Consider the following 12,153-nt stretch of genomic DNA (forward strand, 5'->3'; position numbering starts at 1 on the left):
ATCTGGACAGATCACCTGCATGTGCAATTTTGTTAGATGGTAAGTGTTGTGGTATAAAATTGTAGTTGAGAAAAAAAAAATGCTCCATCACTGCAATCTGTTCGCGGTATGGGTAGGAAACACCTTTTTCTGAACCAAATCTCGACAGTAATGTTTTATGGCCTGTTTGCAAGATAAATGATCTTCCATGGATGAATCTATGAAATTTTTTCATAGCATACACAATTGCCAGGCCTTCTTTCTCAATCTGACTGTAATTTCTTTCTTTGAGGCGTGGCCGATTTGTTTAGTGGACCCATCTTCTAATCTGTGTAGAAGCACAACTCCTAACCTGTATTCGCTCACATCTGCTGCTACAATTAACTCCTTCTTCGGATCATAATGTGCCAAAGCTAGATCTGATAACAAACCCGTTTTTATTTTTTGGAATGCTTCGTCACATTCTTTTGTCTGGTGCCATTTTTTATTCTTCAAAAATTCATTCAACGGGGCTCTTAATTCATGTATATTTTGGATATAAGGATTATAGTAGTTTGCTAGACCCCCAAATGACTATAATTTCACTACATTGTCCGGTCTAGGCATGTCTCTAATTGCTTCTGTCCTTTCCAATTAATTATTTGTCCTACATTTTGTCCATACCAAATTGACATTTTTCAAGAGCCATTTTAAATCCGTAGTTTGCTATTCTCTCGAATATGGATTTTATGTTCTTCAACATTCTTGCTTCTTATTAGAAGCAAGAATGTCATCTAAGTAAGCCATTGCAAAATCTAAGCCTGCTAACATGGTATCCATAATTTGTTTGAATAAATTTGGGACTACTTTCAAACCAAAAGCCAACCATTTTAGGGCAAATAATCCTTTATGGGTATTTATCGTCAGGTATTTTGAACAATCTTCCTGGACTTTGACTTGCAAATATGCTTCTGATAAATCAATTTTTTCTGTATTTTCTAACTTTGGATATCCAATTAATTATCAAAGCGTAACAATGCTATTCAAGGATAAATACTGAAGAAAACGTTTAAATATAATAAAATCACCAGAAAAAAATATAACAAAAATTAAAAAAGAAATAACAGCCGACCGTAACAATTTCTGTTTTATTATTGTAATAATTTTAAGTAAAAAAATGAAACAAGTTGTATTTTCTTTTTTCAACAACTTTTTTTTGTCAAAACAAATTTTTTTGTGTTTTTCATATTTTTTTGTAACAAAAGTTAAAAACAAGGGTACTATTTTTAATGTTTTCCTGTATTTTTTTTTTTTTTGCATTTTTTTCTTTATTTTTGTAACTAATGTAAATAAATATTCTTTGTTATTTTTTTTTCTTCTTTTCATGAATAACTTTTTTCCTCTGGGGTGGGGCTGGGCAACATTTTTTTTTTTTTTTTTAAATTAAATAAAGACAGTCGGGATATTCCCTTAGTATAAGATAGACTTTTCTACGGTCTCATCAGACAATGTCAGAATAAGGTAGGAACAGACAGTGGATGTGGAAGAATTTTGCCGACCGGGTAGTTTAAGATGAAGACAAAAGGATTAGTCTGTCTCCACATAAACTCAAAAAGATAACTTGAAAAGTTCCCAGCTGGTTCCGGTCCGGGATATGACCTTAAACTATATCCGAAGGTGAGGCCCCAGCCTGCAGGCCTTAGGGAGTGTGGAGCCACCCTTTAATTGCCATTGCTCCCAGGTCCACTCTGACCCGGAGTGGTAGTACCTGTTAGAGTCCCAACTATGTGTTAAATAGAATACGACTTAAAAAACAAATATACTGTACTTAAAAAACAAATATACTATATTAAAAAATCGTTCTTCAAAATCACCAGATTCGGCATTAAATAACCTGAAAAGGGTTGATTATGCCGTAAAACAAAACAACCAACCAACCAGCTGGTGAAGCAATTTTATTATCCACTTTTTCCCGTGGAAGTTAATTCTTCTTAAACAATTAATCGTTACTACTATCTCTGAAACTGAAGGAAAAAATTACAAACAAAAAGAGAAAAATAGGAGAAATAGAATTTATTAACAAAGATATCTAAACGAAAGGTTTGTGACCTCTATGGGCTGCCAAAAATGTCCATCTGGCTTACAAGAGTCTTGTAGTAGTAACCAAAACGGGGGAGAGAGAGTGAAGGGAAATAGAAGGAAGGAGAGATAGAGAAGGAGGAAGAAGGGGGGAAAAAAGGAGGGGAGCACTTACTGGAAGCTTCTGGGCGCCCTTTTACGAAAGGAACATTTAGAAAGTTTGTTTCCTTGTGGGTTTTATTTTTTGAGTTTGTGTTGTTTTAAAGTTCCCCTTTTCTTTCCTTTTCCTGGAAATTCGTTTTTCGTAGTCCTTTCAGCAAGGTAGAAATTTCTTGAGGCTGAATATTCTGGTGTTTTCAGGTATCTTCGAAAACTTCCCTGCGGCGAATTTTCTGTTCAAAACTTCTATTATCTTTTCTCGATAATAGTATTAGTTTTCAAGTGTCTTAGAAAACTAGGTTCTTCTGTTCAAAACTTCTATTATCTTTTCTCGATAATAGTATTAGTTTTCAAGTGTCTTAGAAAACTAGGTTCTTCTGTTCAAAACTTCTATTATCTTTTCTCGATAATAGTATTAGTTTTCAAGTGTCTTAGAAAACTAGATTCTTCTTTTCAACGACTTTAATGTCTCGTCAAGACAGAGTTGTTCAACGCCTTAGTAAATTCCAGGCGTCCCTTTTTATCCGAGACCGACAGGACAGTTCTGCTGGTCTCCTCGAAGCCTTGTTCACAACTGCCCACTTTAACTCAAAATATCACACACGTGCGTCAATTTAGCGCGAAAACGTCTCATCCAATCAACGGGCATAAGGGAGTCAGGTGACATAAAAAAAGGGGGAAGCTAGGGAAGGGGGTAGGAAAGGGGTTAAGAAGAAAGGAAGGAAGAACCGAAACAGGAGAAAGAAAAGGGAAAGAAAGATGGTGGAAGATAATTTCCACACTCTCCCTAAAAAGAAAAAAGACAAAAAGAAAAAATCCTCAAACAACAATCTAATACCAAACGTATTCTGGATTTCTTTCATTTAAAGATTTAACAGACCTTACAGGCCTAGACTGAAAGTTTTCCCTGTCCCGACTAGTCCCCGAGCTCAGAGAATTGCCCTCTCCATCGTTAGAAGCTTGGTGAAAGTGGGTTATGGAAAGTTCTAAAGGACACAAGTTCCTTAAGGAATGTTCCTGAGTGCTGCCATCACTCCTTCTGATTAAAGCTGACCGAACTAAGCTATCCGACCCAGAAGTTAGATTAACCACCCTTCCCAAGGACCAGTAAGGACGAGGCTTCATAGGGTTTTTTATCAAAACGACATCACCCAGCTTAATCATATTTTCAAAATCAGATTGGTAAAGATCCTGCGACAACTCCCTCAGACCCAAGAGATATTGTTCATACCATAGCCTTTTAAAACGATTCAAGAATTCATCTCTACATCCCAGACTCTCAATAAGATCTTCTTTACTAGGGGGGTTATTCAGGAAACAATCTTCTTCTAAGGACAAAAACACAGAGTTTTTATGGAAGGGATGCACAAAGGCATTAGGAGTAATCACCTCCAAGCCAGAGTCATCAGAGCAACGATAGGTCAAGGGCCGATCGTTAACAGATCCTTGCACATCTGACAGAACCGTCAAAAGTTGAAAATAACTTAACTTCCTACGTCCTATAACCTTGAAAAGACAACCTTTTACAACTCGAATTAATCTTTCCCACACAGCACCGTACCAAGCAGAATATAAAGGTATCGTTTGGTGTTTGATAAGATGGGCATCAACTGTCCCTCTAAATTCGTCAGACAAATAAACCTGTTTAACAAGGTCACAACCCGCCACAAAGGACTTTGCATTATCCGAATAAATGTGAGAAGGGACCCCATAAAAATTGAAAAATCTCAAAAATGCCAAAACCACAGACTGAGTGGTCATATCAGGCAACAGTTCCAAGTGTATAGCTCGCACACTAAAACAGGTGAAGATTAAAATATACATCTTTTTAGTTTCATCACCTTCATGCACCCACAAATGGCCAGTAAAATCGATCCCGGTGTGCAAGAACGGCTTAACTAAATTAACCCGATGCTTAGGCAAATTTGTAACCTTGGGATATTTAAAGGAAAGAGTGTTATATTTTTTGCAAATGACACAACAAGATATCACCGTTTTAATAGCTTGTCTAGCTTTGGGTATCCAAAATCCCAACATTCTGAATTTGCTAAGCGTAGCAGCAATTCCCAGATGCTTACACTTCAAATGACAATCCATGATTATCAAACTTGTAACATGACAAGACTTGGGAAGCAGAATAGGATGAAGGACTGCATCAGAAAAATAAGTAGATTTACCAATTCTACCTCGTGATCGAATCAATCCTTCATCATCCAAAAATAAATTAAATTTAGAAACCAAAGGGGGGGGCTTCACCGCCATCAGACTTAGACAAATAATCCTTTTCCTTAGAAAGGAACAGTCCTTGTGTCATTCTGAGCAAGTACAATCTCGCCTTAATACTAGAGTCGAGAACAATACCTCTCATTTTTTATATAAATCGGAATACAGCAATCAAAACTCCAATGAGCTTCTTCAGCGAAGAAAATCTCTCTACTTCAATTATATAACTGCCCTGAATGACAGGTTCACAACCAGTAACTGTACTGATCAACATCTGGCTAGCCGGATTAAGACAATTTAGGTCATAACTAGGCCAGATCAAGTTATCTCCTCTCAACCATTCAGGCCCGAATAACCAACGAGTAAAAATCATTTTAAATTTGTTCAGGGACATACCCCTCGTGACAAAGTCAGCAGGATTGTCATCAGTCTTCACATACTTAAACTTCACTGTCAAACCTTTATCACTAAGATTTTTTACCATCGCTTTTACATCCTTTAACCGGTTACGAGTGAATTGACATTTCGTATGGATATTGTCAGATAAGACCCAGGACAGTACTACCTGTGCATCTACAGCGATAATCACAGAACTGAGCACTTCCAAAGGGAGTATTTTCACCAGAACAGAAATGTGCTTCATGCATAAATATACCGCTAACAACTCCAAGGTGGGTAAGGTTCTCTTAACAGAGGGAACAACCCTGGCCTTAGCGAATATCAGTCTGGCTTCTCCATGCTGATGTAAATATACCGCGATTCCATAGGCCAGGTTCGAGGCATCACAAAACACTATCAACGTGGCTGAAGAATCGGAAGCCACGGAGTAACGGTCGAATTCAAGCTCCCCGATACGTACCAGATCCTTATACAACCTCTCCCAGTCAACCATAATGTCGGGTGGGACCGGCTGGTCCCAGGATACTTTCAACTTCCACAATTTACTAAGAAGGATCCTACCTTTAATAGTAACAGGGAGCATTAAGCCAAGGGGGTCAAATACAGAGGAATTTACAGACAAAATATTCCTCTTAGAGGATACTGATCTTCCTTCAATGCAAGAACTTACTCGCATTTTGTCAGAGGAGGGGTTATACAAATAGCCCAATACCTTCTCAGTGTCAGAACCGTGGGAGGAGAGACTGTTATCCTGCAACATTCGCTTAGCAAGCACTTCATTGTTGCTACAGCAATTCCTCAAGGAAAATCCACCTTCCCCCATGACAGAAACAGCTTCCAAGTACAGCTGCATCAGAACTTCAGCAGAATTATGAGTTTTCACCAGATTGTCCACATAGAAGTGGCCCAAAAACATCTCCCTGCAAGGACCAGGAGGGTATTTCTCCACATGATATCGAACCATGTAGCTCAGTATGAAAGGACTGGATACAAAGCCAAATATAAGAGTGTTGTATCTAAAGCAGATCAACTCATCACCCAATCTTAAAAAGAAGCAGAATCTATTTTTGTCACATTCGTCATTCAAACGAATCATTAAAAAGGCCTTCCGAATATCGGCCAGTAGAACATACTGGTTCATCCGAAACCGCAAAAGCAAATCCAGCATGTCAGTGCACATATTGACACCAGAATAAGCGCAGTCATTTAAAGAAGGTTTCCCACCGGTTCTCAAAGAACAATTGAAGACCGGTCTAATCTTGGTCGTGCACTGTAAATCCTGTTTTATCATCGGTCGATGAGGAATCCATACATATTTGTTAAAATCGGAAGGAGTAACCACAATCCTTTCAATTATTCCTTCCTTTTCTTGATCTAAGAAGACCTGACAATAATCCTCGTACAACCCCTGTTCCGTCAGCTTCTTCGATACGCGATTCAAAACTGACAAAGACACCTGATGATTAGCAGGCACCGATTTTAATTTTTCTTCATTCCAAGGCAAACTGACATAGTAAGAGTTATCTATGAAGCGAATGGAGGAGCGAAAGGACTCAATCATATTCTTATCGAAATCACTGAATTCCTCCTCAACAATACCTATGGTTTCCAAACTAAACATTTTTTCCACAGTCCTCTCAACAGAAGACTCCTCAAAACAACTGAACGGATCAGTATACACAGACTTGGGGTTCAACGCAAAATATACATGAGTGAGGTCGCACACAGAGTGTTCCTTGACGACTTGAGCATAATTCAATTCCAACCCCTTTTCCAGGTCTTTGGGAGGAGGAGACCCAAAATCCGCCAGATCACCAAACAAAACCATTCCTTGGGGAAATTCCCACACAAGGCCCTCTCTAAACTCCTTTAAATTCATAGGTCCCAAAAACCTAAGCATGTCCACACCCAGAAAGCCATATACAGGCAAAGTGTCATCTCTCAACTCCGAGAAATTAGCAGCCAATTTGACCTGATGTTTCTTAAGGTCTTCTACCACAGAATTCAATCCGTGAACACGAAAAGAAAGGTCCATATCATCATCCACCAAGAACAACACAGAATGGCACGAATTTGGAAACCTCACTTGAAGATTAACTTCCTTCAAGTGTTTAACTTCTTTTCCCAAAAAGGTCTTAATCAGAAACTTACGATCTCTCATGGGAGTATTAATATCAGAAAAGGCATCCAACATTTTTCCAGACAAATAGGATCGCTCACTACCAGTGTCGATAAGGCAGTTGAAAGATACACTTTCACCAGATCCATTGTCGACGGCAACCTCAACAACAGGCAGTAACGAAGAGCTATTCAAGTGCCAACAAGCATTAGAAGCAGTAGATTCACCCCCAACAGAAGGACACAGCACTCTACAGTGACCCTTCTTATTACATAGCCAGCACATTCCATACTCCTTACCCTTGCAAATACATGACTCTTCTGCATGAGAAGGGCTCGAGCACTTGCTACATAAGTCAATCTCCTTACACCTCCTCAACCGGGCAGCATAAGAAGGAAAAAACTTGCAGGAATTACCGTTATGGTCATTGGTTCTACAAAAATTACACTTAAATCCAATCTTAGTAGACTGGATATGAAAATTTTCCAGTGTGGAAGGTTTTTTAGCATCTGGAGAGCCCATGAACCTAGGGGAAAATGTTTTCTTAGGTATACTAGCCACCTTCCGAGGATATGTTTCCTTATTTTTACAAAACTCAATCGTTCGAAATATTTCCGAACTGTGGTCTAGTATGTCTTCCAGGGTAGGGTAATTATTTCCTATTTTATGAATCAACTCAGACCTAAAAAGAGTGGGCAGCTTACTAAAAACAATATGACTTAATAACTTGTTTCCGGGAGAGTTCATCTCCAAGAAATTTAAACTGAAGGAACTATTTAATTCGTGAACCTGAGCCTTAACAGAATTCAAGAACTTCTTTGCTACTAAGTTGTTGCTTAACTTCTCTATACCCAATATATGGGAAAAAACAGAATCCACAATGTTGTCCTTATCTAGAAATTCCGACGCGAGAATGTCGGTGGCTATGCGATAGTTTTCCTCAGATATAGAGAGGTGCCGCACCAGTTGAAAGGCGTAGCCAGACAAATGGTTTTTCAACACAACTAACCTCAGGGCGTCATTTTCTAAGTCCACTACGCTATTTTCGAATTCCCGCTGAAAATTAAGGAAGGCTAATATATCGTTTTCTAAATCCTTTTCACTAAACTTGGGACATTCAATTTTGGGCGTCATCCCCAGACGTTTTTCCTTAATAAGAGAGACTTTGTGATTTGCACTATCCCTTACTTCTACCGAAGGCTTGAGTCTAGACAATTTTTCCAAAACCTTCACTCGATGAAGAGCGCAATCACTATTAAATGCCTTAATCTCCTCATCTTCTGTTCCCTCAATTAAATAGGCATTAATAATTTGCTCGTCTAATAAATCCACTGAAGCAATGTAATCATCTATCTGCTTTTTATATAACGTATAACCTATTTCATTTATTTCATCTAATGAGTCTAAAAACTCAAATACAGTTAAGATTTTATCTCTAATAATCTTTCTTTTTTCAAATAACATTGAGGTAGTGGGAGAGGTAGTCATTTTAGAATACTAAACCCCGCCCCTTCTAACCTATCAACGGCTAAATGCTAAACCACTACCCTTTTGGCGCGCGCCACCAACAACGCTTCTTGGCGCCAAAAATGCCTGTAAAAAAAAAGGAACAAGAAGCCAAAATGGCCGACGCAGAAACAAAGAAGAAGGAAGGAGGGAGGGGGGTACTATCTATGTGATGGACAGCAGCCGGTCATCAATAAGCCCAGACCAGTTTAGCAGAGAGTAGCTTACTAAACTGGCAGAGTTATTAACTCTATGAGTACCTATTTTTGGCAGAGTGAAGCAATTTTATTATCCACTTTTTCCCGTGGAAGTTAATTCTTCTTAAACAATTAATCGTTACTACTAACTCTGAAACTGAAGGAAAAAATTACAAACAAAAAGAGAAAAATAGGAGAAATAGAATTTATTAACAAAGATATCTAAACGAAAGGTTTGTGACCTCTATGGGCTGCCAAAAATGTCCATCTGGCTTACAAGAGTCTTGTAGTAGTAACCAAAACGGGGGAGAGAGAGTGAAGGGAAATAGAAGGAAGGAGAGATAGAGAAGGAGGAAGAAGGGGGAAAAAAGGAGGGGAGCACTTACTGGAAGCTTCTGGGCGCCCTTTTACGAAAGGAACATTTAGAAAGTTTGTTTCCTTGTGGGTTTTATTTTTTGAGTTTGTGTTGTTTTAAAGTTCCCCTTTTCTTTCCTTTTCCTGGAAATTCGTTTTTCGTAGTCCTTTCAGCAAGGTAGAAATTTCTTGAGGCTGAATATTCTGGTGTTTTCAGGTATCTTCGAAAACTTCCCTGCGGCGAATTTTCTGTTCAAAACTTCTATTATCTTTTCTCGATAATAGTATTAGTTTTCAAGTGTCTTAGAAAACTAGGTTCTTCTGTTCAAAACTTCTATTATCTTTTCTCGATAATAGTATTAGTTTTCAAGTGTCTTAGAAAACTAGGTTCTTCTTTTCAACGACTTTAATGTCTCGTCAAGACAGAGTTGTTCAACGCCTTAGTAAATTCCAGGCGTCCCTTTTTATCCGAGACTGACAGGACAGTTCTGCTGGTCTCCTCGAAGCCTTGTTCACAACTGCCCACTTTAACTCAAAATATCACACACGTGCGTCAATTTAGCGCGAAAACGTCTCATCCAATCAACGGGCATAAGGGAGTCAGGTGACATAAAAAAAGGGGGGAAGCTAGGGAAGGGGGTAGGAAAGGGGTTAAGAAGAAAGGAAGGAAGAACCGAAACAGGAGAAAGAAAAGGGAAAGAAAGATGGTGGAAGATAATTTCCACACTGGTTCTGCATTTCATCCTGATACACCTCCAACCACATCCATCCTTAATAGATTGTTTTTTGGCGATGATGCACCTCTGCATGTCATCTATGTAAAATTTTTCTTTGCAGCGATAAATCGTTTTGTTTGGCAATATGAAACGACATCTTCTAGCATCTGCAACTGTTGATCCAAAGTGGAGATATTCATCTTGTATAAAGTTGTTAGGAAAAGCCGTTTGAGGGTGCGTTGTTTACTTAATGTATTGATATTTTTTTATTCCGATATTTTTCCTAAAAGTTTGTCTGCTACTTTGCCATGTATTGATTGGCTGATCAGCGTCTTCTATTAGATTAGTCAAACCCGAGCGCATGACGTCATATTCCAAGAAAAGCCAAGTGGATGGTGAGTTACATCTGATTCAAATTCTGCACAAGTATCCTAATAGCTCTGCTAGCAAGCTATCCTTCAGCTGCTGCTGATATTTTCACATGCACTCATACACACTCTGTTACATACTTTCTCTTCCAAAAATGACTTGCCTCTCCTGATCAAAAGCATAGGGTGGGGCAGGGGACACTGAACTTATGTTCTTGGTTCCTGTTTGATGTGTCTGATGAAATCTCTCTATCTTTTTTTTTCTGGTTTTATAGTAGTCTCTAATTCCACGTCAGCTTATTATTTTCACATATATGTGTTAGTTTATGAGGTTTGAATCAATTTTCATTAGTTGAAAATACTTTGAGATAGCATATTCTTGCGAAAAACTTATCTGCTTATGGAAGTGACAAAAAAAGCGAATCCAAACGAAGCGGAAAAGAAAGAGGGTAAGCTATTGGAGCCATTTGCTTTTTAGCGTATGTCAGAATCATTTTGCAATTCAGTCGCCACAGACAGTGTTGGATCTATTAGATTAGAGATACTTTTTTGGGACCCTTGGAGGGAGACACTAGCAGTTGGTGCACTAGCCCAGATGTGACAACAATACGCCATGCGTGGACAGATAGTAGCTTTGTAAAGAGATAGGATATTGTCAGGTGTAAGAAGTTTTCTAGTATGGTAGAGGGATCCCACTTTCTTTGTAGCAAACTTGGCAGTACCGTCTATGTATTTGTTCTCATTCATGTCACCTGTGAATGTTAGCCAAGAATGGATGCACAATAATGAAATAAATCACAAACGAAATAAGTACAAAAAATATATACAATTTTTATTTACAGCAAGTTTAGGAACTTTTACATAAATAGTAGAAAATTGATCTTTCGATAGCCATGCACTCTCGTTTCCATTATTTTGTCCTTTAGTCCTCATATTCCATGAGCAATGTTTCTGACAAAGGGGGAAGAATTTTCTGTTTTCTGAGTCAGAAACTATCTATCTAACATTTAATGTTGGCTAGTTTTTGATCTTAAAATAGTATTTCTTTTTTTTTTTTTAAACTCTTTACATCAAGTGGATTCATGCATTGCCTGGAGCGATTTGCATAAAAAAAGTTATGCATGTGGGTAAGGGTTAGGGTTAGGGTTAGTTCAACACACCTGATAAAGAGGGAAGAATCTATCCATCTAACATTTATCATTGGTTAGTTTTTGACCGTGAAGTACTATCTTTAAAAATTGTTTGTTTTTTTCCTTATATCAATTGGCTTCATGCCTTGTCTGGAATAATTTCCATAAACAAATAAAAAGTGATTTAAAAAAAAAAAAAAATATCTATTCTTTCTTTAGCAAGATTTTTGAAATAATTTTAAATTATCTCAAAATACCAACACTTCTTGTATTATTTGGATTCTTCAGACTAATGTTCTCATCTTGAGTGTCATTTTCATAACGTTTCGGTCGATGCAACGTCAAACCTTCTTCAGGTGTATCTTGTTGAACTTGGGAATGTTTCTGTTGAACTCAGGAATTTGAACAAAATTTCAAACCTTTATCTACTTTACGCGGGTAGCATGCGCTTGCTCTATCAACCATAAGTAGCATGGTAGGTGCTCCAATGAACTACAAGCCCTTGTACCCACTCGACGTAAATACCCCCGACAAACTCGACAAGCAGCAAAAGGGAAGAAACTATTAGAGTGGAAGGTTTTCTGACATCTGGAGATCTCTACCGTGTAGGGGTGGGATTTTGCTGCATGTCGGGTTTGTTGAGGGTATCTATGTAGAGAGGGTACAAAGGCTTGTAGTTTGTTGGAACATCTACCAATTAAAATACTTGTGAAACAGGCAGAGGGATGCAACACTTCGTTGATGGGACAGAGGTTGAAGCCTAGCTGACAGTGTGAGACCTATTAGGCTGAACCTTGTCTAAGAGAGAGAGACTGGTAGCAGATACAACAGCCCAACTGTGACAACAATACTCCATACATGAGCGAATGGTGGCCTTGTAGAGGTACAGTATACTCTCAGATGTAAGTAACTTTCTAGCACGGTAGAGAGAGAGAGAGCCCATTT

At 38.3% G+C, this 12,153-nt stretch overlaps 2 protein-coding genes across 2 annotated transcripts; both read right to left on the reverse strand.

Moving 5' to 3' along the window:
* Positions 1–210: 210 nt before the first annotated feature.
* On the reverse strand, positions 211–4,458 carry LOC145249345 (uncharacterized). The gene is made up of 2 exons (XM_080110921.1): positions 3,077–4,458; positions 211–493 (listed from the first exon to the last, which is right to left on the reverse strand). The coding sequence occupies exons 1-2, from the start codon at positions 4,456–4,458 to the stop codon at positions 211–213; spliced, it is 1,665 nt and encodes a 554-aa protein (XP_079967047.1).
* A 109-nt stretch (positions 4,459–4,567) lies between these two features.
* Positions 4,568–8,425, reverse strand: LOC145249346 (uncharacterized). Its single transcript, XM_080110922.1, has one exon. The coding sequence runs from the start codon at positions 8,423–8,425 to the stop codon at positions 4,568–4,570; it is 3,858 nt and encodes a 1,285-aa protein (XP_079967048.1).
* Positions 8,426–12,153: the final 3,728 nt, after the last annotated feature.

The sequence above is a fragment of the Euprymna scolopes genome, chromosome 28, assembly GCF_053919585.1.
Source record: "Euprymna scolopes isolate OS-2025 chromosome 28, ASM5391958v1, whole genome shotgun sequence".
NCBI lineage: Eukaryota > Metazoa > Mollusca > Cephalopoda > Sepiida > Sepiolidae > Euprymna > Euprymna scolopes.

What these genes read in the sequence shown, in the direction of transcription:
- LOC145249346 (XM_080110922.1), bottom strand. Translation starts at nt 8,425, where the DNA reads ATGACTACCTCTCCCACTACCTCAATGTTATTTGAAAAAAGAAAGATT.
- LOC145249345 (XM_080110921.1), bottom strand. Translation starts at nt 4,458, where the DNA reads ATGGCGGTGAAGCCCCCCCCTTTGGTTTCTAAATTTAATTTATTTTTG. An exon ending in TTTCAGTCTAGGCCTGTAAG is followed by an intron (nt 494 to 3,076) that starts GTCTGTTAAATC and finishes ACATGAATTAAG; the next exon opens with AGCCCCGTTGAATGAATTTT.